General features: G+C 45.4%; 2 protein-coding genes across 2 annotated transcripts; one reads left to right on the top strand and one right to left on the bottom strand. All coding sequences in view use genetic code 11, as the record gives it.

Annotated features, from left to right (window-relative positions):
• Positions 1-462: 462 nt before the first annotated feature.
• EGR_08633 (Triosephosphate isomerase) lies at positions 463-1441 on the bottom strand (the record flags this gene model as incomplete). The annotated part of the gene is made up of 5 exons (XM_024497882.1): positions 463-764; positions 835-967; positions 1011-1095; positions 1172-1295; positions 1333-1441. The coding sequence occupies 5 exons, from the start codon at positions 1439-1441 to the stop codon at positions 463-465; spliced, it is 753 nt and encodes a 250-aa protein (XP_024347707.1).
• A 2202-nt stretch (positions 1442-3643) lies between these two features.
• On the top strand, positions 3644-23052 carry EGR_08632 (High affinity cGMP-specific 3',5'-cyclic phosphodiesterase 9A; the record flags this gene model as incomplete). The annotated part of the gene is made up of 13 exons (XM_024497881.1): positions 3644-3701; positions 7859-7928; positions 7981-8205; positions 9024-9255; positions 9776-9901; positions 14050-14405; positions 14905-15229; positions 16731-16853; positions 17612-17772; positions 18226-18535; positions 18832-18972; positions 22178-22369; positions 22573-23052. 13 exons carry the CDS (start codon positions 3644-3646, stop codon positions 23050-23052), a joined length of 2799 nt encoding a protein of 932 aa, XP_024347706.1.
• Between the last annotated feature and the right edge of the window lie 1159 nt (positions 23053-24211).

Genomic DNA, 24211 nt, shown 5'->3' with positions numbered 1-24211 from the left:
GGAACAGCTTTGGTCAGTACAAGCGTGGAGGTGTTCAACCGCCCTGGTCATATCAATTACTGAAAACTACACTACAGAGCTCTAAGAAGCCATTAGAAAACTTGGAGCTCATCATTCTGGTCGCGTGACAGAATACCTCACCCAGCAGCTTTAGCTATAACACTTGAAAATGACCAACTAGGATATCAAGCACTGCATGTGAAAAAACGGCAGTGCGCCTGACACCACGCAAACAATGAAAACAATGGGAGGAAAGCAGCAATCAAGATAGGCAAGTCGACTTTTTATAGCCCCTAACTGAAAATGCCAACATTTATGAGGCAGACAAGGGAAATTAACAAAAAAAGTGGCGAAGAATAAGGAGGCTAATTTACTTAGAAAGAGACGGAGCATAAAAAAGGGAGGCGTCAAAAAGGAAAGAAGAGATTAGGAAACAGATAGAATTAGGCCAGCCCCATTCTCTCATCTTCTTGCGTTGATGATGGTGACAAAGTCGGGTTTCAGGGAGGCTCCACCAACAAGGAATCCATCCACGTCGGGTTGGGCACCCAGATCTTTGGCGTTGGAAGCCGTAACCGAGCCCCCGTAGAGGATTCTAACCTTGTCAGCGATTCCGACATCCACGTGCTTGCGGATCCAGTCACGAACGACCTTGTGAACCTCTTGAGCTTGAGCTGGCGTTGCAGTCTTGCCAGTGCCAATGGCCCAAACAGGTTCGTAAGCAATAACAACTTTATTCCAGGCTTCCTTTGATGGAACATTTTCTGCAATAAAAGAGGAACATTATTTAGGAGTCTACAGGGAGATGGCAAAGATGGTGAAAACCAAACTGACTGGCAATGGCCTCCATTTGAGCGAAGCAAACGTCATTAGTTTTGCCCGCCTCGCGTTCTGAAAGCAGTTCACCGATGCAAGGAATAACGTTAAGACCGGAATCGAGAGCATGTTTCACCTTTTCTCCGATCAACTAAAGAAAAATCTTGCTAAGATATATAATGGGGTAGACGAACCTCGTTTGACTCGCCGAAAATGTGACGACGCTCAGAATGGCCAAGAATGACCCATTCACATCCACAGTCTTTAATCATTTCAGTGCTACAAATATTAAAGATTGTATTTTACGACCGTTAACAAATGTGTAACTTTCGGAATAAATTCTCCAAATACTTACCTTACTTCACCAGTGAATGCACCAGAACTAACTTTGTAGCAATTTTCGGCGGCGATTTTAATGCCATTCGGAGCTTTATCCTGAGCATACTTCAAATAGCAAGCGGGAACACCAATTACAACATCTGAGGGAATGCAGTTGCCATAGGAACAAAACGTTACCAGCATTGGGATCAGTATCAGCCTTTTTGAGAGTTTCAAAGAAGGAGTCAATGTGGCTATAACTGCCATTCATCTTCCAGTTACCACCAACAAACAGCTTACGTGCCATGGTCAAGATCGACACGGACGCAAACAACGAAACAGAGGGGCGCCAAGACTGACCCCAGCGGCAGGGACATTGTCCTTTATGGAAGAAGTGCATCGATAAATCTAAACAAATTTGCTCGGTCAGCATTTAGCATTACAATGTTATTAGGATAAAAGTTAGCCTGATATTTAAACTAATTAAGTTTATTACAACATGTCAAATACAGAAGAAAGATTTTGTCAATGTGGCACGAGTAAGCCATGAGGTGATGTTGACTCAACCCAAATTACCTAAAAATTCTTGCATATACACAAAAAGCTATAGTCAAATTAAATGCTGCAACATTAACAGCTAGTAATGGTTAAAGCCACCCACAAATAAGCAGTGTTAATTAGTGCTCTCTCTCCCCTAATGTGAAGTATATGGTCAAAACCGCATTAATGTAATTAACCAAATGGAGACTAATCCATATCTTTTTACGGTAATTCATCCTAAATTAGTTTATACAGTATAGGTCAACTTTACATAACAACCATTCATCGTATGTCATTCTTTGTTTAAAAATGCATGAGCTTAAAATGGCAGATATTCGAAATAGGGGGCCTATCACGTTGTTCTCGGAGGGACTAGAAAAAAAAACTAAATACAAAGCAAGCAAAGGTGTTTTTTATAGATTTCACTTAATTTAAACAATGCGAAACAACCAAAATACAGGTGAGTACAAAGGGAGCTTTTAATACCCTTACTAGGTAGCGTTTGGAATGGGTTTTAACCATTTTTGCTAATTTATTCGTATTCTTATGCAGCACCTTTTTGGAAGGAGGATCGGTAGCCTTTTTATTTTCTGACCGGTCTACTAGGGATCTGATTATGGGTGAGAAGTGCAATTTGACATAAAACCTATGTTACAATTGCTTTTGGAAATAAGTGTTTTTGCTATGAAACTAGCATTGACGTTGAGTGTCGGAGTTGAAGTTTGTGTGGCTATAGCTTTTATCTATCCCTTAGGTAACCGCAGCAAGCTGCTAGCTGAACAAGTAACACCAAATTTGCATTCAACTCTTTGTCTCAAGTTATTTACGTTAAGCAATAAAATCCTATGCATAGTGTTTTCAATGGATGTTTGGGATGAGTTTGGCCCATCGAAAAATTTCTATTTGCATGCCTAGCAAGGCAGGCCGCATTTTAGGTTTTTGGTAGAAAACCATTATTATAGCGTCCCAAGACTCCCCGAAGACAAAAGAATACATATTCAGCGCAGAGAAGGTGTCTGGGCTATTGGCATGGACCAAAGGCCAGCCCACCCAGCGAGGGACAAGAGAGGGCTAATTCAAAGTACAAAAGTGGCGCCTCACCAATACTGAGGCATAAACCACCATCATATTACATGGCCTCTTTTTTCTTTTGAGCGTCGCCCCCGGCGCACCCACTGGTCAACCTCCCGCGTCAGCCATTACAAAGTACTCGGTGCAGTAAAGAAACACCCACGATCCGGTCGTGCCAGTCAACAAATTAGCGTGCAACTGAGGAGATACTTGACCTCAACGTCATTGATCCCTCTTGGCGGCTTGACTGGACCTGGAGTTTCGTCCGGTTTAGGAACTTGGTTCAGGACAAGGAATTGCGCTGGCCATCATGCGTGTCCATAGATGGATGTAGGAACACTGGCCTAAAAGTAAATTTGTGTAAGGAAGGACGGGATTTAATACAGGTCCATGGGGGACGGTAGGGAAAATCCGTAATAAAACTCCCAGATGGTTCAAGGCTAGTGTCGCTTCAGTTGTTGATAGCTTTGCTTCAGAACACGGGACTGGGATAGATGCCGAAGGTAGATGTCAACATCAACCCTTCTGTTAGGAGTCATCACCATTCTCCCATCCTTAGCATATGTACTTCTTCCGCTCCAATAGAGTTTATCACGCAGAAGTGGAAAATCAGGATACATGTCCTTAAAGATCGGGTTCGCTTTCCACTGCCACCAAGGTAGCGTCCCGAGACTCCCTAAAGACGAAAGAAGACACAATACTCGGGCCGAATATATATATTCAGCACGGAGAAGGTGTCTGGGCTATTGGCATGGCCCGAAAAGCCAGCCCACCCAGCGAGGTACGAGAGGGATAATTCAAAATACGAAAGTGGCGCCTTACCAATGCCGAAGGATAAAGCACTATCGTATTACACCATCTTACAGCAAGTTGCTGTAATCCTAGGCCACATTTTTAGATGGTTTGGTTGATGCCGAGTTTTAAGCAGAATCAGTTGACTAGGGAGAGAAATGGAAGTATTACATTTACGGCCTGCCAAATCTTTGACACACCTTTTAAAAGTTTTGCATTTTAGAGGATTAGTGTACTAAAAGGTATGTACTGAATTGGCTGTACGCTCTTGTAGTATTTTTCTCAACTTTTGTTTTTGCTCGTTTTTTCATTCTTTTAGCACATCCCCCTAAATTTGCCTAGTAGAGAAGTGCATCTTTGGGCTGTTATTTCCTGATGTCTTTTTGCTTTACTTATGGCCAAAATTAGTTTTGTTTCCTTTGTTGTAATCAACCACCTTCATTAAAAATATCACCAGCTGCTGGCGGGTTATGCGTTCAATGTTGTTTTGCAGTAGGTCTAGCTTTTTTTACACTACTGCTTGTTTACTTTAATATGACAGAATTATTTTAATACAACGTGTCATTTTTATTTCTTATTTGTTGGGCTGTCTTGCTAATAAGTTGGGTTGCATCTTCACGTAACTATCTTGTTATATGCGCTGCATTACACAATGTGTATACACGCATTTACCTTACCCACAGGTATTTTATGTTGCAGATTTTTTTTCTGAAGGATTTTTTTGTGTTAATCTATCCTTTTTTCTGACTTTTGTGATGGATGTGCTGTGTTTTATAACTTCTACCAATTTATTAGTTTAGTCGACCCGTCATATCTCCTAAATGTTATTTTTGGTCACTCTGCATGCCGTCTGGTGTTTCACTAAGTTTTGATTAGGTTTTTTAGTGTTAACATCGAGACCATCATGTGTGCGCCTTTGTTACTTTTTAGTATCAGTGCGTTTTGAATAGTTGTTCTGTCTAAATTTTATTTTCCTGAAAAGCTTAAATGTAGTTTGTTTCCTTTTATTAAAGTTTATGCTATGTACTGCAAGGTATACAGTATGACACGCAATTTAGATTGTGTTTCATTGGCTTTCCAAGATGCTCTTTGTAAAGGCAGGTTTACATTTGTTTGCATTGTACAGGCTGTAAAGCCTTTCACAGCTCGGTTTATTTCTTTTTATAGAGGCAGAGCATGGTGGATGAATCTCGGCTAATTGATTTGTCTAAGAAGCTAGAAATACGGTAAGCTAGTTTGAAGATATTTAGTTCATTCTCAGACTGATGTTCCAATTATCTTTTTCGTTTGACGTCGGCAATTTGCTGTGGAAGGGTGTGGTTGGGGTATTTTTAGTGGCAACGTCATTATTGCGCCTTATTTCAAGGTTGTATTAAGGTTACCAGGGGGATGCAGATTTTACCGTCATAGGAGTAGTCTCACATGCTCCGTGTGTTTGTGACTACTTTTATGCCTGCATGTGTACGTATTTTTGCATGTGGTTGGTTGTCTATTTGTGTTTGGAGTTTGGTTTTGCGAACCGCTCAGTCATCGTACGAGCGAGTCACCGCCCTACCGTGTGTATATCACATGTTGGCGGTGATGGCTGCTCCTGATTTGGGATTAAAGTGACGTGTGGCACTTTGATATTGCTTTCGGATGTCTGCCCGTACCGCCGTTCGTCCGATCGTTGTGTCACTTTGGTATTATTTGAAGGTTAGGTGGTTGGTTTGTAGATTGGTGGAACTGGAGGAGTCATAGTCGTGACCTCAGATCCTGGCCTAATTACAAGGTGACACAGAGATGAGTTCTTTCTTTCGATCTGTTACGCAGATGTGTTCGACTTGAATAAGTGGATTAAATGGTAGTCTAGTCTGTATGGTATCGTTGGCATTGGTTTGGCTAATGCAGGGGTGATGTCTGTTACGGCTTATGTATGCGGCGTCGGTGTTTATCGCTTTTGCTAATTCAGCAATAAAACTGTCTTGGTGATAGTTCAACAGTCTCAAACGGGGCAGTTAATAATTCTTGCTGCTCCCGCTTTTGTGTATTTGTGCCTACTATGGGGGTGGCAATGTCAGCCTATAAGCATGCCACTGAATAGTCCTTCCTACTTATTTTTAAATCCACCCAAGTTGATTAAATGGCTATTAAATTTTCTCTCGGGTGGTATTGTCTTTCTTATTTACATCGTTTTGTCGCATTGAATCCGGAGACTACTCGTCTGTTTCGAGTTACGGTTTTTGGAGTTCCCATTCATCATCTGACTTCAAAGTTGCTTCCAACTAAATAACTATTACTGGAAACTTTATATGGACCGTCAAACTGACTCTTTTGGTGCTGTTACTGTATCTCCCTTTTCTGTGGTATCGGCCTATCCTCGTGTCAGAAGTATTCACCTTATTTTCTCAAGTTTGTGCAAAATCACTCACCATTACCATCGAGTCGGGTCGTCAGCTATTTACGCTGTAAGCGGGTGCCTTGTTAAAGGGTACCTTGCCCAGAGAATTGCCTACTTAAAGCCGGAGTCATACCAGTTGGTGTTTTTATTTTCGAAGTACTATGCTGTTTACTTCCGTCGCTGTTTTTTTTCTCCTCGTAAACATACTTCCCTGTGGTCTGGCTATCCATCTGGCACTTGCATTAACTCGTGTTGAATGTGTCTTGCACGAGTCATGCGCGCCTGGTTGTTTTTTTTTATTGCGATCACCTTTGTTTACCTTGCTTGTAATTCTCCAGCCTACACCTCCATTGAAGTTTACATATCTCGTTTTGTGTTCACACCTTAACCACGTCTTTTGCCTCGGGTCAGCTATTTGGCTGGCTGTTTCTGTATTCCAACCAAGGTATCCGTTCAATCTGAGATCTGCTGATTTGTTGTGATCTGTCGTTGTAGATTTGATTAGCGGTCAATCCCTTTTCAAATCGAGCTGAATCATTGCGTGGGCTTTAAATGCATACTTGGATTATTTGCACCTACTGGAGCGTTGTTTGACTGCGTTTGATTGTCAAACACTTCCTGCAAATGTTACTATTAGTGTTTGGAGGTGTAATTAGTGGGTTAGTTGGACCGCCTATTATGATGCGAGCTTACTGAGACTATCTGCATGTTCACCCCTTCCAAGTTCATTGACATTGTTTAACCGAGAAAGTACGTTTGATTGACGCTAAGTTCTGTTAAAATCACGTTAAAATTGATGCGTTTTATTGAGAGAGCACTTTCACGGAAAGTGCAGAATTTCTCGGTTCACATTTTGGAGCTTCTCTGTGGTATGGACTTTTTCTGTGCCTCTAAAAGCAGTTGCAGCGCATTAGCTGGCATATGTTTTTCCACCCTTTCCTGGACTTCCTTTTCGTTGCTATTTTGACCCTTTCAGCGGCCGGATGGGCTGGTTTGACGAACTAGGTGTCAATGTACGGACCGATTGTTCATGTAGCTGTCAAAGTGGTTTCTTAGTACTGATGTTTCTTGATATCTTTATGAAAGTTCTGTTTGGGGATTGTGATGCCTTTTTAAATCAGACCATACAGCGGTGAATAAGTACATCTCTCATGCCCTTGTCAAGTAAAAGTGTCCACTACAAAACCAGGCCAGGCCGAGGTTATCATTGGGACAGCTTCTCTTTCACCTTGATACAGTTAATCTCACTGCCTCCAATACGGTAAGATACTTTCGCTTGAAATCATTGGAAGAGTTGTAAGGCCGGAATTAGGGCTAACTCTGACCTTGGAAGGGTTCAAGCAAAATATTGGACAGATGGCAGCTCAGGGTCACTGACAGTCTTCATGGATTTACCTTCCACCATGTCGTGCGGTGAAATTCTTTTCCGCTAAATCAGGTTGTCGTTCGACTGAAAGTGGCTCTTTTGCTGATATGAAGCTTAAGTTAAACCGATTAACCTTATGTTGACCTATAGCCTTTAATTACCAACAATGGGCCAAAATTTAATCCGGTATCACATCAAGGCTAGAGCCAGAGTTGAAAATAAACCTGGAATGATAGGCAGGAGGCTAATCCATCGGAATTTGGACCTTCTCCCTATCCGTCATCCACTTGCAATTGTCATGTGGATTGGGTTGGCCACTCATCGTAGGCTTGGGTTGAACCCAGTAGCCTTACATCGAATTTTTGTGACCTTTTAGGCTTAGTTCCCAATGTGGTTGCAACTTGTTATTTGCGGTCAAAGGGAAGCTGATCTTGACCTCACTACGATTAAAACAAGACCTAAAATAAGCAAATTTTGGTGTTTTCTTGTAAATTGTAGTGAAATTCAAGCCTAGCACCGAATCGTTGAACTTCATTCCGCAAACAAATCGTTTGGCAATTTTTTCTCTTTGGCAGTGAAGGATTTGGGAGGGTGGGTTGCGAGCGGAACAGGTTCTCAGTCTAACCAGAACAAGCTGGTGGGCAAGTGAATGCCTGTTCCATCAAACAAAAAAGAGGTACTCCCATCAAAAAAGCAGGCAAAAAACGAACCTCTCGTTGGAAGTGAATGCCTACTTCTCTCTCCTGTCCGCGCTGCAAATGCGAAATGCAGCAGCAAGAGTGGAGAGAGAGAGAGAGAGAGAGAGAGTTAGGGTTGAACCTGAGGCTATAAACGAGTGTGGTCAGCATGACGGACGTCCGGTGATGGTTGATGGTAATGATGTGAACAGTGTCACGTGTGCCTGCGTTTGTTTGTGGCGCCGGTGAGGTGATTTAGGCCAAAAAACGTCACAGCATGATTTATTTCCCCGCTTGCAACTCTTTGATTTCAACACCAAGGGCGGATGGAGGGAGGGACAGATGTGTAAAAGTGCATTTAATTCCGTACTGCCGCTCGAAGTTGTTAAAACATTTCCCCTCTAAAAATTTTCCACCCGTTAGAACGGAAACCAACACACTAGTTCGTTAGATTATGTTTTTATGGAGGCAAATAATGTAGGTTTCGTCTGACTTTGTCCCTTCCATGCCGTATTGGTTGTGAGGAATCCATCTTCAAGATGCCCTTAAATCGGCGGCGAATATCGTAGGTAATTCCATTTTCTTCACCTTGTCGTAGACGGTTTTAAATTCTGCCAAGACTCCAATTACCCATTTGGACTTCAAAAGTTATCAGTCCCTTGTATTGAAGACAAATGGTATGTAAGAGCTGCAGCAAGTTTCGCTCCTATTTCTTTGTGGAAGGCTTTGAAGCTTCCCAAGATCTTATCGTCTGAATAGGTTGGAAGTGGGATGTGTTGCGGCGATTTGTATTAGTGCTAAAGTAGCTTGTGAGAAATGGGGTTGGTGTCTTTTCCGCTATTCTCGCATGGAAGGTTCCTGAGGACCCATGGAATGCTGTTTCTATAAAACTGAACTTCGAAGTTCCTTGTGACGAAGCCCAGGCAGTTCTCTTTCGACATTACCAACAACATAGCCCCAAAACCTGCCTGAAGAGCTAGTCAACTTTTGATTAAGCCATGGCCCCTTTAATTATCTAGCGGTCCCTACACTTCTATCAAACTTTTCCTCCAAATCGTTTTAGGGCGAACCAATTCGAGGAAGCGCTTCGACGGTTTAGCGAGTCGCTTGCAGTCCACCAAAGGCAACCCAACTCTCCTTTCGCTTCTACCACCCCTCCTTCCTCCTCCTCGTCCCAGCTCACCGGCCCCGAAATCGGCAGTGGAAGAGGCTGCCACTCCAACGACCTCCCCTCTTACATTCCCTCCCTCCAGCCCCTCCTCTCCAATCTCGCCAATCTGCGGAAGGAACTTGCGGTTAGCATGACTTTTGCCTTTTTTTCTATTCCTTATACCTGGTCATTAAAACCACGGGAAAAATGCAGTTAGCGATAAAATTTTTGCGTTGCTGTGGGTAAAAAATTGGGATTTTTTTTTCAACTCTGTACATTGACGATTTCGTATTCTCATCATGACTTGACTTTGACACAAAATTAGGTATAACTTCTACCCTTTTATACGCAAATCCCAAAATTCCGTTCTTATATCTCCAAGGTTAGTTGTATTTTTATTGCCTTGGAGCTTTGTAGTTGCAGAAAAGTAATGTAGTAAATGTATGCTTCCCTTTAATAACGCTTTTTTCTGTTTGGAATAGCGTTTTATTCTCCCTTTTTGGCTTCACTTGGCTGATTGGCTTTGCGTCCCACAAAACAGAGGAGACTCTCTCATGCATGTCACATCCTTTCTTGACTCTCTGCGTCTAAATTTAGTGATTTTTTTGCCCATCCCTATTCGGTCGGCATACCACGCACAAGTGGACTTGCCTACCTGCTTGGAGAACACACCGGGCCTTTTCCATCCCCCAAGACCCGACTTTTGGGGCGGTATTTTATCACCCCGCGATGACGATATCACACAGCTGCAGGTCTATCAACCTCCCTCGGGCATCTCCTGGCCTCATGTGGTTAGAATTCCTGTATTTTTTCCGTCTAAAAGAAAGGGTCTTCAAAAACTACGCGAAGGCCGAATGGTGAAGGCAGTGGTGGAAAGGACGTCTTTACCGCGTCCCTCAGATGGTCTGGCATCAATTGAAGCCGTGGTCACATGAACCTTTGCTGCGGGTATGTCAGTCAGTCAGTCAGTCATACGTGGGCTGGCGCTGCAAAAGTCCACGTGACTGTTCCACCTCCTATCCCATTCGGATGCTGCTTTTGATGGTTTCTTCCAAAGGGCATCATCACCCGCCACCCAAAGCCCGAGCTGTCAACTAAATCAAGCAATTGTTGGAGTGTATTTGTTTGATCTTCTTTCATCTAAAATTGACCTAATGTGCGTAAATCTTGCTAGGCTCTTTGTTTACCTGTGTAATCGTTTCCCCAAATCGCTTGGGTGTCCTTAAATAGATGGTAACCTGGGTGGAAGTGACATGGTGGCTTGAAGTTGACCCTTTCATTAGAAGACCTTAGATCCTATCAAGATGTTACTAAGGGCCGCGTTGCCTTAGTGAAAATCGGGCCTCGTGGGCTCTTGAAGAGGTCAAAAAACCGCGACACTGAGGGGAAAGAGTATTTGTTCTGGGCTCTTTGAAAATTAGCCATGCGGTGGACAACGAGATTTGTAACTACTTACCTGATTGATCCAAAATTCGTCTAGTCTAGTTGGATTTTATCACTTTTGAGAGGAAGGGTCTAACCGCATCACTCAGTAGGCCAAGGTCTCGAGTACTTCGGCGACTGATATGGCCCTCCGGAAAAAACAGCGTCACATTTTTAGGTTTTTCTTCAAAATTTGAACAATGACGGGTAAACTTCCTGCTACTAAATGGTTGTTTGATTGGCTGATCGCTTAGATTCAACGTGATGACTGTCCACGAAATTCAAGATCTATGCTTGTCTTGCCAAACAGGGGGTGCCGGTTGCCCCCTCTGGTTGCCCTTTTCTGATTGGGTGGTCACGTAGCCTAGAAGCGTCACCTGATTACCACGGTTCGCTGGTTGTTGCCAATCCACCAACAACTGTTCCATCTTTTTTCCCCCTCTTTTTTCCAGCTTCCCACTTGTTTCTCCCTCCAAAAGAATAAAACAAAGAGTAGAAGAAACAACCCATTTTCTGTGAATAAGTGATTTATGCGCACTTTTCTTATCGTTAGGGCAGTGATATTTTAAAGGACATCTTTAGACTGTTTCATGCGCCTTAGTAACTTCCACCAAAGGTTTCGGCATTATTTTTCCTTTTTTATGTCATTCTCTTTTTCTCTCTCTCCTGTTTAAGGGACGCAGCTTCGGTGTGAGAAATGACTGAAAAGTTTGTGTGTGATTTGGTACACTGGTTAAATTGTAACTTATTCGGTGGACTTGTAACATCCATGCCATTGTTTACTTGTGTGCATCATAGCAAGTCCTCCATGTTAGGTATGTGCGTCACTCTGTTGGCACTTGGCTACCTGCCCTTTGTTGTGCCCCCTCCGCCCACTTTGAGCCCATCCACTCTGCTACAGAAGGTCGCTTTGAATGTCTTGCAGAGGGCTTGGCGAAGTTTCAGTAGGCCATGGCAGAACGTACCGCCGCAGTTTTGTTGCAGTCCTCGAGAAGGTACCCGAAGGGTTGAAATTAATCGAGTGAGGGGCAACTTCCGGTAATATTTCAGGGAAATGATAAGAGGATCGCGGAAACTGCCAGGTCAATGGGTTTTGCGTATGTGCATTAGCAGGTGAAATCTGCCTACTTTACCCAGGAAAAACGACTGTATTCATGCTTCCGCTCCTTTAATTGTTCTTCTCGGGATCATGGTCTTCGTAGCCGTTTAAGGTCCTCCCTTGTAAATGGTTTTAAACCCTTTGAATCTTCACAGCAGTCCCTAATATTTAGCTTTAAGGAATTCCTCTGTTAAATAAAATAGAATTTATTCCTCTATTTAACCAGTTATTCATGTGATAAAATGAATTTCTCCTCCTCTCCTCCTCCTCTTCCTCTCACTTTCATCAACTATTCCTCCTATTGCAATTTTTTGTATTTTCTGCAGCCGGGGCAGTTTCTCCCGAGTCCCCCTTCAAAACACCTTTGCAGTTGTTCATAAGGGACAATCAGACGTTATGGTCTAATTTTGGTAGTTGTCGAACGGGTTTCGTGGCCAGATCCTCCGCGTTGGTAATGTTCTTACCTGTGCGTACATTGGTACGGATCTCCAAGGGCGCTTCTGATGGCACTTTTGGGGAAAAGTTTTTTTTGTTTACTCCACTCTCTCCTCTTTCTCTCTCATTGCTAAAGTAAATGCCACATTTATTTTCCATTTTTCGGAACTGGAACCACATTCACAGATTTGTTTATTCATGCAGTGAAATTCGATACCACCACCACCTCCTCATCCTCCTCCATAATCCCATTCTTTCAGCAAATTGCGGACAGTTTTCTTTTTTTTTGGGTGGAGGGGATTTAAAAAGGCATTTTATCCTGTCTGGCGGTGCTTAGCTGTCAATTTTGTGCTTCTCTAAGGGATTTACTCAAGCCTCTAGCTTCCATCTCCCGGTTGTCGTGATCAATCCAGTTGACTTTTAGATCTCTAAAGAAGGTACAGAATGGCTTTAGTCTAGGGAGGATAATTACACCCCCCTTTCGAGCTCTAGCTGTTATATTACTCCACAAATTAATCCTGCCAATTCGCGTCCTCTTTGGCCTCCTGTGATGTTTGACTGGCCTCTGAGAGACACCTCGGTAGGGACCTCATTACCCAACCAGTCCTCCATCGACGACATGGTTTTCCTTGGCCTTAATCTCTCTTCCATTAAGACAGTTTTCCAAGTGATGAATGTTCCCACTGCGAATTTAGTAGTATATCGTTGTGCGACTGATACCCGTGAGGCGTTCGTTAGTATAAGTTGACAGTACTCTTTTTTCACTCCCTTTCTACACTTCTTTCTGTTTTTATAAGGCTTTTGAAGTGCCGATTCATTTTACCCTCTACGTGCCTACAAGCGCCTCCCCAGTAGAGGCGACATCGTTATTTTTTGCCACTTTTCGGTAAAAAGAAAAATCCTCCTCCTCTAAGTTGGACTGACTTGGGGAGCGTGAAATCGATGGACGATTGTCCACTTTTTCCCTTCGACAGGCTCCTTTTTCTCCTTTCTGGTCAAATTCTCTGGGGTGGAGAGGTGCACTCCGCTGCTAAAATTGCTTTTGAGGTGACTTCTTCTGTTCGAACCATATTAGGGAGGAAAAATAACTTTCCTTCACCTATGCTTAACTCTGGAAGTTTTGATGCACCTACCTCTGAGGTATTTTATGGGCCCTCTAAATACCCTAATTGGGTGCTGGAAAATGCCTTAATTATCCTTGTCTCCACAGTTTCACTAGGAAAAATTAGTCACCTATGATGGAATGCGACGTTTTGGGCTACTTGGCACCTCTTTTGTTTCAGTCGTCCCCGAAATGCCGAATCGGATCGTTTTCTCGGTGTCGTAGACTCTCCTCCTTTAGAGAGACTTTTTTAGCCACCACACCAAACCCCCCTTAAAAAGGGGCTAATGCCAACACGTCAAGGGACTGAGGTTTGCCAGAGGCTGACCTTACACCCCCTGAAAGTGCAGTACAAACTAGGCACTAGACAATTACTTCCTCGAATATGTGAGCAATCGGCGTTGCCAAGTGAAACTCTTCTCCGATTTCAATCTTGGAAGCGTTAAACACTACTGCCTCTCCTATTGATTGCCTCATAGATTGTGAGTTGGTGAATGCATGTCTGTCCGTCTTTTTTTTTGCCGGACAGTGTTGACAACAGCCCACTTTTGGGGTGGAGAAAGACGGAATTGCAGCACTCGTGTCCGAATTGCAGTGCGTGACGCACGAGGTGGATAAGAATAATGCGTGGAGGGAGGAAGGGAGGGAAAGAGGGAGGGAACGCAATCAGGTCTGCCTCCAGCAGGGCTCTTACAAATCATGGTTCTTGGCATTGCCACGTGACCGCACCGCCCGACGATTGGCTGCTGTTGCTGTTGCCTATTTTGTGTGTGTGTGTGTGCTTACGCACAAGGACGCGTACGCACATGCTTGGGTCTTGCCATTGACGTCATAGCCACCAGATTCTACTTGCTGTTAAGTGTTTTATTTTTATTTACCAGAGCCTCCATCACCATCACTACGAGTACCAGTACAAGCAGTACCGACAGGGGTGTCAAAATGACAGCAGTTCTGCTGCTGCTGCTGCCACTGGTGGTGGTGGCGGTGCTGCTGCTGCTGCTGTTGCTTCTGCTCCAGTCAGTCGTCGTAGACTCGCGGCCTGTGGCACAGTTACCAATGCTACTGCTGCTGCTGCCGCTGCTGCCTCCTTCCTGGTGGGAGTAGAACGTGCATTGGCCTCGTGTGATGTTGATTCGCCGGGGATGCACACAGCACCACCGCCGCACCCGTCCCTGGGCGCGATCAGACAATCTCGGGAGGCGTGTTGGACGGTGTGGAATGAGTACTATCACACTAGGTCTGTCGATTAAGTAGTTCTGCTCTCCGTTTGAAAGTGTGGCAATAGCTGATTGGTTGAGTCGGGAGTGAATGGGTCAGTGAATGATTGAAGTAGACGCTGGATGTGGTAGGTGGATGGAAGCGAGCTGGGCGGAGGTTGATGGGATTACAACTAACGGAATTGGGATTGCCTGATGAATGGTTGACAGATGTAGGATGGAAGAATAAATGGTTTGATGAGGTGGTGAGTAAGTAGATTGATGGGTAGGTAAATAGACTGGATGTTGAATGGATAGATGGGAGGATGACTTTGAATTAGTTTCTTGACTATGTTGGGTACGTGTAGGGAGGCCCCGACAAACCCAATTAATCAACCAATCAAACCATCTTCGAATGTTCCAATGGAACAATTATCCATCCTGCATTGACTCGCCTCTTAACCATGGACTGATGTGATGTTGATCAGCAAGTGTTTGCGATTTTCATTTTTTTTTCTTTGTTTCCTTCCCTTTTTATAGACACCAACCGCTGTCAGCCGAGTTGCGGAAGCAACTCCGTCAACCGACTTTCAACAACTGGCCCTACACAGACGCTCAATTGCTTCGTTTTGTGCGCTACTTTTTCATGGGTGATGAGGGCACCACTAGCAGTGTCCTCTCCTCACAATGCAGCTCCACGATGGCAGAGACTGAGATGGAGGTGCCAGTGGACGATCGATTGCGATTGGTGCAACGCTGTGACATTCCGGAGGAGACTTTGGACGCCTGGTTGTGTGCTGTATATGCGAAGTACAACTGCGTCAGCTTCCACAACTTCAAACACGCCTTCATGGTGGCACAAATGGTGGGTAGTGTCTCCTTACTTGTTCAAGTTAAACAGGGACCCTTGGGTTTATGAAAGATGAACAAGACCAAGGTTTGGTAGAGTAGGAACAGCACTGAATTTCGTTTAACTTTGCTGTGTTTCTGTGCTGCTACATGGAGAAACTTATTCCACGTGGTATAACAACCACATGGAAGGGGAGTTTTGACGTGGAAGCTGTTGTAAGTAGGTCTGGGTGAGTGTGGAACAGCCCTGGGTGTGGGATCCGCATGCCTCCACCGGTTTGATGGCAAGTTTGATCGCCAAGCGATGCGATGCGATGGTGTCGCTTCGAGAATGGTAGCCTGCCTGGCAAAGGTACTCCTTGGCCTCAGTAGGGCTGCCTTGATCGGGTGTCCGGGATGAGGCGTTTAAAGTGCCAGGTAAATATCAACGCGACCGCCTGCCATGCTGTGGGGCAGAAACGAACTACTGCTGTCGAGATCATGGGTGCTTGTTGGGGGTAGAGGCATGGCCATCGTTGAGACGTTGAACTGATCCTCATCCCTCAGAGTAGGGTGCCGCGCTTGAAGGAAGTCCTTCGTAGGGGGTGGGGGGGTAGATATGCCTCCTTCACCCACAAAAACTTCATTTGTCCCCGCACTCGGCTGGTTGGTAACCCCGTATTGTCTGGGCTGGCCCACTGTTTTGGCCGAATTTCCCCAAAAGACTACACGATTGAGATGGTATTCGCCTGCAGCAAGCGAGCAAGCAAATTTCGCATGCTAATCACGTTTTCTTCTCTTTTTTTCATGAGGGGTTTGTCCCTTCAAGCTAAATTTACCCAACGAAAGAACAACCTCCTCGTTTTCCCTTCCCTTTATTTCCCCCTTTCCTCTTTGCATACCAAAAAAAGTGACTGAATTTTGCAATTCGTCTGCCAATTGCCTTGAGTGGAAGCATTCAACCAAAAGGAAGTCCACTTAACAAGACCTACTGAGTGGAAAATTGATGTCAATAAGTCCTTCACGAGTCCCTACGGAAGAAGAAGGCGTCAGTTCTTGGACTTTCCTCCCTTGCAGATCTGTTCCGCATAAGTTGTTGTGTCGTCTCTCCTTGTGTTTCCGCGTTAATAGAGGCGTAGTTCCTTCTTCCAGTCCGTCCAAGGTCTTTGACATAAGAACATTCAACTCGGATTAAAAAGTGGATGATGTAGTGGCTCAAAGCTGATTGGTTGAGTGGTTAACTTGATGTGGATGTGGGGTGGTTGGGTCTCCGTGCCTCGGTAACAGTTCACTGTAAAGCAGTGTATTTGATTACGCAGTGGTAGTATCTATCGATGCTTAAACGATGCATCCACGTGGATGCACCAACAAAGCCTCTCATTATTGCCTCCAACTCTATTGACACACATTCTTTATCCTGTCGTCTCCTTGAAATGGATAACTCCAAATGGCGTTTGCCAACAACATCGACCACAATGTGACAACGCCACCTCTCCCTCCGCCAACATGGACGTGGACATCGACACCGGGAATTGCAGATGTACACATCGATCTGGTGTGCGGATCTGGCAAGTCTGTTTTGCCATCTGGACCTCTTCACTCTCCTTTTTGCTGCCATCTGTCACGATCTGGATCACCCTGGACTGACAAATGCTTACCAGGTAGGTGGATCCGCTGGTACGGTCGTTCATAGCTGGAACGTGAATTGTAGTTTTCTTCTTTCAGTCGGGTGAACGTGCATTCATGTGTTGATTGATATTGAGTGCTGTAAGCGCGGTAAGTAGTCGGCGGTACTCACGAAGGTGTCCTTCACTGTGAGTAACATAATCTAGGTGGATAGCCGGATCCACTACTTGAAAGTGCAATGAGGGAGAGTATTCCGATCTTTAAGGCCTTCACTGACACTGATGCCACTCTTAACCCTGGGTTTTATAAATTATCACTATGGTGTAGTCGAAGGGGTTGGGGTTAGGGCACAGCTGCAGGCTCCTTAATCCTGTGCTTGTAACAAAGGCCAATCAAGTCGATTTGTTATTGTGATCAATGATTGCGGTTTCAACTGAAGGAAATATGACACAAAGTAACGTGACGCGTGGTGATTCCCTCCTGTAGGGAAGGTGGAGATGAGTCTGGTTGGTTGGCCTTACGACGGCAACTGCTACTTAAAATTATGAGTAGCAATGATTGGACACTCTGCTCGAACCCTCAAGGCTTGCCGTTTCTACTTGTAAAGAATTAAGTAGCAGTGTGCTGCTGCGTTGTGAGGCTTCACTAGGTAAAGGGCAGTATTGGCAAAAGTATTCTCCCTATATTGACTTCGTAATTAGTGCTGTTGTCAACCAGGCTGATTAATCAGTTGATTATTCAAATCTACAACCGATTCTAATATGAAGGCAAGATTTTATTGTGGTGCTTGCAGAATAATGCCCAATCGCGTCTATCCATCTGCTACAATTCCCTGTCGCCGCTGGAGAACCACCACTGCGCTGTGGCTTTTGAATTGGTTCGGACGCCGGCCACCAACATCTTCGTCAACTTTACTGCCAAGGAGATAGAAATTGTCCGTGAAAATACTGTCCGGTCAGTCACCTCCTCTCCTTCTTCTCGCAGCTTTGCTAGCTTTTAATGGGAGAAAACATAATATTGGGACTGTAAATTTTGGCTAAACACTTATTTAAACCAACATGCCTCATGACTGAGTAGTTAATTACTGACAGGAAATGATCTGGCATCAGGACCACCGATCGCATTTGATCACTGGCAAATTTGGCTCTCAGTACTGAGATAAATTATCGAGGCTTTGCTAAAACGTGGGCGCTTTTTCCCAGTGCATGAAATATCATTCTTAGTCGGCGACGCGACTTAACACAGATCTTTTCTTGATGCTGCAGTGGTATATTAGTCCAAAGAAGCAATCCTCTGACATTCCCATTCCAGGTTTGTGCATTGGAGCTTGATTGACAGATAGGAGCAGACCTCTTATTGGATCTACTAACTGAAGTTTAGTACACATTCTAACTGCTTTCCCAACAGGTGTATCCTAGGTACCGACATGGCCAAGCACACGGACATTTTGGAGGTCTTCACAGCCAAAATGCTGGAGCACTCGATAGATGCCGCAACAGTGGCCATTCGCGACGTGTCGGAGTCGGCTTCGTCAGCGGCCATCAATGGTACCGCACCGACCACCGCTCAACTAGTAGGCATCTTCGATAAAGACGACGAGTCTCACGCTTTGACTATGGTGGTGCTGTTGAAGATGTGCGATATCTCTACGGAGATTCGACCCGTTGATGTTGCTCGGCCCTGGCTCATGGGGCTTATCAACGAGCTCAGTGCTCAGGTGAGTGGATGGGGCGTCTCCGGAAGTTCTTCAAATATTGAGCCTTTGAAGATGTGAAATTTACAGGACCTCAAATCTTTCAGTTTTTGGTCTTGGAAGGTTGGCTTTCCGAATACTTGTAGGCGGTACTGGGATGTTAGTGGCCTTGGTCCTCCCTGCCCTGGAGGTGGCGCCCAGGCGTGGACGTTGCTGGTAGCGGTGGTAGCACAAATTCATCCCTGTTGGGATAAGAATAATTTTCTTATTTTCTGTCTCGTAGAGCCACATCCTATTCTTCACATCCCTGTCCTTTTAAGCGTGACCTCGAACGGAAGTCTAACCTGCCTCTGTCTCCGGTGATGGATGAGTCCAACTTGGTGGACTGTCAAATCAATTTCCTCTCCTATGCTATGCTACCTCTCGCCAGATCGCTCATCTCAATCATTCCTGCTCTCGAGGTGAGTCATTGTTCCATCGCCATTTTCCATTTTCGCTGGCCGGGCTTCACGGAGGGAAATCTCCCACCTCAGCCCATTTCAGTTATTGCTAGAATACCATAAAGTGTAATTCTCCTCCTTGGGCAAAGAACGTCGGAACTTGACCTCATTTTTTAAAGCCACGCATGGTTTGGCACAACTACTTACTATAAACTGGCAAAGCGCGCGTCACATACGTGTGACGCCGGAGCGTTGCATATATAAGGCAAGCTGTGACTGTGCCAATGCCCTTAAGCATCGTTTGTCAATCCAGCAAGGCCTCTTTGGAGACTACTTACCTTTTCAAGGTAATAAATCTGACCCTGGCCTATTTCTACTTGCACAATGGGGGAGGGGGCATAGGAGGCACGACTGAAGGCTTGTATGGGTATCCTGATTAGCCTAATTGGCTCAATTTATCGAGGAAGTCATTAATTAAACAAAAAACGTTCAATTCTACCCTACTCTCAGTTTTCGATGAAGGCATTTGATATCTTAAATGACATTATTCAGTCTAGAACTCATTCAAAAGGCTTTCTTCAGTAACTTCTAATTCTATCCATCACTAGGCTAATTTAATCACTTTTCCACACAGTCGCCCCCATATAAAATGAGATGTCCTCCACCACGTTTTCTGTTTTGTTTTTGAGAAAAAAAATTGAGAAAGGCGCCTAGAACAAATATCCTGAGCGCTTGAGCTCACAATCCTCTGCTAGCAGTCACTCAGCTATTCACCTGTTTTACACGGGCCTATTACGTTAAAAGTGAGTTTATTCAAGGATGCGTGGATGATTACCGTCGACAGAACCGAGGCAGTCTCCAATGATTGCATAGTAGTCATGTTTTTACATGTAATCGAAGACAGAATGACCTCATCCTCATCTTTCCCATGCGTACTCGTTGACTCCCAGAATGTGGATCGGTACTGAAGGCAGATCCTATCAAAGAATGGACGGAGATGGGAAAGGTTAAGTGACTAAGGCATATAGAAAGCACTAATGTGGAATTCAATATGGAAGTGTGGAATTTATTTCACAGATGCGAAAAGAAAAATTGAACCGAGTAATGGGAAGCCTATAGAGCCTAAGTGGGTCTTTTGCGTGTAAAAATGTCAAAATACTTTGACAAATCTCGCTCTCTCTTGGCTGATGGCTGCGGAATACAGATGGTGCAGGGATAGGTGATCGCCTCCCTACATCCCGGCCCGCTGTGCAATTTAACAGCGCATTCCTTTGACTGACTGATGACACTATTGTTAACTTGACTCGCCGTCTGAAACGCTGGCCGAGTAACGAAGAGCCAGTAGCCCCTCACGTGGCAAAGAGCACGATCCCTTTCATTGGCTCTTCAAGGAAGGCTTCTGACCGAGTGGATCGACTGGCAACTGCTCGAACTGTGCCAACTGGAACCGTTCACAAAGGAAGTGAAAACAGTGAAGCATGGCGACTCGGCGCCCCTTCATACTGCAAGAGCTGACAATGACTGCTGTGCAGAGCTAGTGGTTGACTGACTACCTGCTGAACTGGCTACGGAACGTTGTCCAGCCTTGAACAGGGCAAGGCTACCGACAAGGAGGGTGGAACAGGTGGATCTGTCAGAATCTTCGTCATCTTCGTCCCACTTGACAACAGCATTGGCGTATGGAGAATGCAACGTGACCTTTTCAGTCACCCATGATTTGACCTCCACAGTGTGGTGGCATTTATGGAGCTGCGCTCGCGTCTTACAGGTCATTTGCCAAGTCGTCGATAGCGCGGCCTCTGAACGCGTAGAGTGCACAACGCCTTGGGGTCAATGCGAAACCATTTCCATGTCCCCAGGGGATCGGTGGAAGCGCACTCGTTCACTCCAAACTTACCAGAAAAGCTGCGAAGTGGACCCACACAGATGCATCGCATTCTCACCAACCATAATGGAAAGTTAGTCAATTTCGGCGATCCTAGCTGACACCACTGAGGTTGGGCATCTCGTATTTAAATGTCACTGTCAAGCGAGAAAAGGCGGATACTTACTGACAGGGGTAGACTCGGACGATTCTACTGCCACATTACACTCAACATTGACTGGGAGAGGGGGCGACGATGGTTTGAGGGGATCCTCGACCTTCGGTCGTGATGCAGAACTCGAACTTGATCTCGATCTCGGCTGGATCGCCTCCTTTTCGTCTGCACAAGCACCCGCACCTTGATCTGTCCTGTTGCAATTGGAATTCTGCGAGGAGGGTGGAGATAGACAGTCAGATTGGGGAGGCAGTTCTGCACAGTGGAGAGACTATCAAAGGGCAAAGGACTCGTGAAACACGCCTACCCCCTTTGAACCGGCAGGAAATTCCCTCGCCTCATGCTTGAGGACATTACCATGGCATGTTGAGTTTTGCACCAACTGGATGTGCTGTCATGCGTCGAAACTCACCTTCAACCGTTGTCTCGTAGGTGGCATCATGAAAGGGACCTCCGAAAAACCTCCCCACTGTTTAAAGCTCTGCTTGTCTCAAAATGAAACGCAACATCTTTTTGTCTGATGACGTCAATTTGTGATTCTACGACTGAGAAAAAAGAGGTTTGCAGTCGATCTTTTGAGTGAGGGATGATGGTTGCTCACGCTTGGGCCTGTGAAGGTGGTCAGGTGTTCCAGTGTCAGCGATTGTCTGCTGAATAAAGTGGCCATTCTCGTCAAGACGGCGGGATGGTTGTCGTCGTCTGCCCCTCGCGCACCCGCCACTTGGTATTCGCACGCCCTTTTACTGAAATTGAGGCCTTCATGGGTGCGGGCATCATGGACAGACCTGCATGCCTATTCCGTAGTCATCTCCTCAACATCTCCCAACTATTTGAACTCGATCCTCGTAGTTGTGCTGCAGCGCTGTTCCTTCCTTTGGTGCTATTTACAAGAAAATTTTACAACCATCTTCGTCTTCTTGACCTACATTCCTTTTGCTGCATTCCCACAACAATTAACCTGTTGGAGAGGATTAGTTCCTCGTCCTTCACTGTTCCCGGGACCAGGTGTCTCTCCAGATGTCCAGGTTTCTTTAACCTTGGAGAGCGCTCCAATTGGTCATTATTTGTCCGATTTCACCAATACCAATTGGGAAGCCTTTCATCAGTGAATGAGGCTTTTTTTTGATCGTAGTAAGGCAGATTCCTTTAGGTGGATATAATTGCGTGCCTTCTTTTTTTTCCCCCAGTCGTGTTTCCTAATACCCACGGAACACCAGCTCGCATATCATCATCGTCTAGCTGCTGAACGAGCCACTCCCTCCTCCTCCGCTGCGGAGGATACTGTAGGGGCCAAAGCAGTGACACAAGACGAAAATCGGCACATTGATGATGAGAACAGTGTTGAAGGCGTCCGCCTCGGTGTTGGGTCCATTGAACTCGTAAGTTGTTGCAACAGTTTTGGACACTGAATGAGTAAAAAAAATCAGTCATATGATAGCCCCATTTAACAATTCCCCCTTTTCTTTAGCGGGCTTAGCTAATTCTGGTGAGTTTGCTCTGCGTAGAATAGATTACACCAGCAGTGGTACTAGAGAGGGCAATAATCTCTTCCTACATAGTTTTTTTTGCGCTTAATTTACAGTCCCACGCCAAGCCAGCAATCGGAACAGAAGGCGATGAGTCCAACGGATCCTCTTCAACCTCTCCACCCCTATCGATTCCTTCCGCACCCTTCACCGTCGCCACGCCACGGTCACAGCAATCTCTACAACTCTGCATCTCCACTTCGAATCCGGATCGAGAACCACCGGGACACGCATTGCACCACAACCACAGTCACACCTGCTGTAGCAGTGGTGTCGGCAGCGGTGATAGTCAACAGCACAAACGCACTTCAATTGTATCCTCAGCGGGTCTGATTGAGGCGGAGTTGACTCCACCGCATCGACCACTGCGTCGATCGCTCGGTGAATTGCCGTGGTCAGCGCACGCCCTCCTTCTCACCCACTTTGAGGACGCGTATCACCTCGCTCCGCCACCTCTCCCGCCGCCCCCTCCACCGCCTCGGTGCAGTCGATCTATGGCGATGGGGGAGAAGACGGAGCCGAAGCCGTCTTCTTGAACTCCCCCCTCCCTCTGCTTCTCAATTTCTTTGTGTGTGTTATTCACTCTTTTCTCCCCTTCACTCTCTCTCCCTCCTCCTTTCTGTGATACTCAATCATGTGAATGTGAATTCTTGCGCGTGCAGGCGAGTGAGCGAATTTGTATACAAAGCGCCTGCCCTTGGAACAATCTCTTTCCTGCCTCCTTCTATTGTCCAACCGCCTGTTTTCCCTACTCCACCCTCGACTTCCCACTTCCCGCCTTCCTGCCACAACCACCACTACTGTCGCCACCATCCCCTGAATCGCGAGACGCGGTATCAAATTTTACGTGTCTGGTGTTTCCGATTCCCGCGTGTGGTTTCGTCCCTTCTCCTTCAGCTTCTTGAGATGGTAAGCTCAACTACGATACATCATTTTAAGAGGGGATGAAGGGGTTGCCAGGAGTTATTTGATGGTACACCGGACGATTTCGCCAACAGTAAGAGCGAAGGGGGAGGTGGCAATTCGTTGAGATATGCACCTCATTCTAAGAATTCCGGTTTGGTTTGAATAAGAGACGGGACAGGACTTTGCTTTGATGACGCCTTACGCGTGTGAAGTTCCAATTCGAAGGTTCTTTAAGGGAAAATGAGGTGTTCCCATGGCATTAGGGGTCAGCCCGGGTATTTTAACGGCAACGCCATTTTGTATTGACGGATTGATCCGGGAGGCTCCTGGGTGCCTTTCCAGAACCAGTGGTTCGGCGAGGGACCATGGTGTGTGCTCCTTCAGAGGAAGCGTTAGATATTGGGAAAAAAATTGACAAAATCGACCATGTGAAAAGATGACGAATTCATCCAAGAAGGGGGGTTCGGATAACCGAGATCGTTTGCCCCATTTTACAGCTAAGCTTCTCATGATATCTAATTTTGATTCGGGTGGGTAGTTTTCAGCATCCAGCCTCCATATACTGGTTGCAGATTAGACAGTCTAACGCTGGAATTACTTTTCGGATGAATGGAAGACGTTGCACAACGGGATTTCCAAAGATTCACATTGTCCTGCCGAGATTTAAGAGGGAGGTTACCGCACGTATAAGACTCGGCTGCACATGGGACGCTAGTTAAAGGCAACAAGAGAACTGCCTACAAGATTACTCTCCAACTAAACAATAAATTTTTCAAGTGAAACTTTATA

This window comes from Echinococcus granulosus (assembly GCF_000524195.1).
Source record: "Echinococcus granulosus chromosome Unknown EG_S00113, whole genome shotgun sequence".
NCBI lineage: Eukaryota > Metazoa > Platyhelminthes > Cestoda > Cyclophyllidea > Taeniidae > Echinococcus > Echinococcus granulosus.
This window is presented reverse-complemented; position numbering and strand designations above follow the sequence as displayed.